This window comes from Perkinsus marinus, assembly GCF_000006405.1.
Source record: "Perkinsus marinus ATCC 50983 genomic scaffold scf_1104296968676, whole genome shotgun sequence".
Taxonomy (NCBI): Eukaryota; Perkinsozoa; order Perkinsida; family Perkinsidae; genus Perkinsus; species Perkinsus marinus.
In genome coordinates, this window is record NW_003203079.1 from 1 (window position 1) to 1322 (window position 1322).

Consider the following 1322-nt stretch of genomic DNA (forward strand, 5'->3'; position numbering starts at 1 on the left):
GTGACTATGTGGAATATGTAAGCATAGAACCACGATTCTCTGCCGTTGTTCCCAAAGCGTAAAATACCTGCATCATCTGCATGTGCCAGAGTTCCGTCCCAAACAGTAATAAAAACCTGGTCGCCACCCTTCCACACGCGCCAAGAATCAGTGAGAGCTTGTAGCCAACGAATTCAGCCAAAAAAGCTGAGACGAATACCAATACCAGAGTGGAATAGGTCCACCAAGGGTAGATCTGTGTGTAGATGTCAACGTCAGTGAAATGCTTAACTTCGCGGAGGTAAGTTGAGATGTGGGGCTCGGAAGGCTTGAAAGTGAGTAAAAATGTGAAGGAGCAGCACTTCAAAGCCTCCCACCAGAAACGCTTCTTCAACAAAGCGTCGCGGTCATCCTCGAGCCTCTGAATGTTCTTCTGAGTCATATTAGAGTCGTCAAGCTCTTCAATAGTATCGGGCATTTGCCAGAACTGATGGAAAGCTAGAACTGGCAGAAAAATTATCAACTGAAGCCGATGCAGGCGTAAGATCGCTTCATTTTGACACTCCGGCAATCGTTATGGATGATGTCATTCTCATCGAGCTAATCTTGCTCGACTCCGAACATGTTATCAAAAGCCTAGTCATTTGGGGTCTCAGACCATCTCCCCCTCCATCATGGATGTCCATCCCTATAGTCTTGCATTATGAATCACATGATTCATAACCCGTCATTGTGCGTCGATACGATGTATATTCAAGTGTGACGCGTACACCGCTCTGCACGCGTGCACAAAAGGGTGACAGAGGAGGGGTTGTTGATAAGCATTCATAGTTGACTTGATATCTTGCTCTCTTGCTCTTCTTTGTATAATCTATAGCTGACACCTTAACAGACTTTATAGCTGTACAACAGTTATTTGAGCTGTATATACCCTATCGTCAGCAGCTCATCTGAATCTTGCGTTCTCCTAGTCCTTCAAGAGAGCATCTGCATTGCAACAATCATCCGAGAATCTATCCGGTCATGCCGAAGACTTCCAGAAGAAGATCTGTAACTACGCCGTCTCCCTTAAGGCCATCGGTAACCTCGTCCCAATCCCTTGCCGAGCCCCCGACTGATTCCTCCAACGATGTCATGGTCAAGTTACTGGAAAAGATAGAGGCTCTTTCAGTAAGGGTCGATGCTTTGAGCACAACCACTCCCGAGCCTCAAGGGACCTCCTCCCCAAGATCACCTCTACCTCAAGCTACCTCCTCCCCTCCTACAGTTGTCTCCGCTCACCCAATCGACTCTAACTCTGACCCCCGTGGCAAATGCCGCCAGATTATCCAGACTGCGAGAAA

General features: G+C 47.4%; 1 protein-coding gene across 1 annotated transcript; it reads right to left on the reverse strand.

The window, feature by feature from the left end:
* Window positions 1–4: 4 nt before the first annotated feature.
* Pmar_PMAR008515 (hypothetical protein) lies at window positions 5–457 on the reverse strand (the record flags this gene model as incomplete). Its single annotated transcript, XM_002768325.1, has 1 exon — window positions 5–457. One exon carries the CDS (start codon window positions 455–457, stop codon window positions 5–7), a length of 453 nt encoding a protein of 150 aa, XP_002768371.1.
* Window positions 458–1322: the final 865 nt, after the last annotated feature.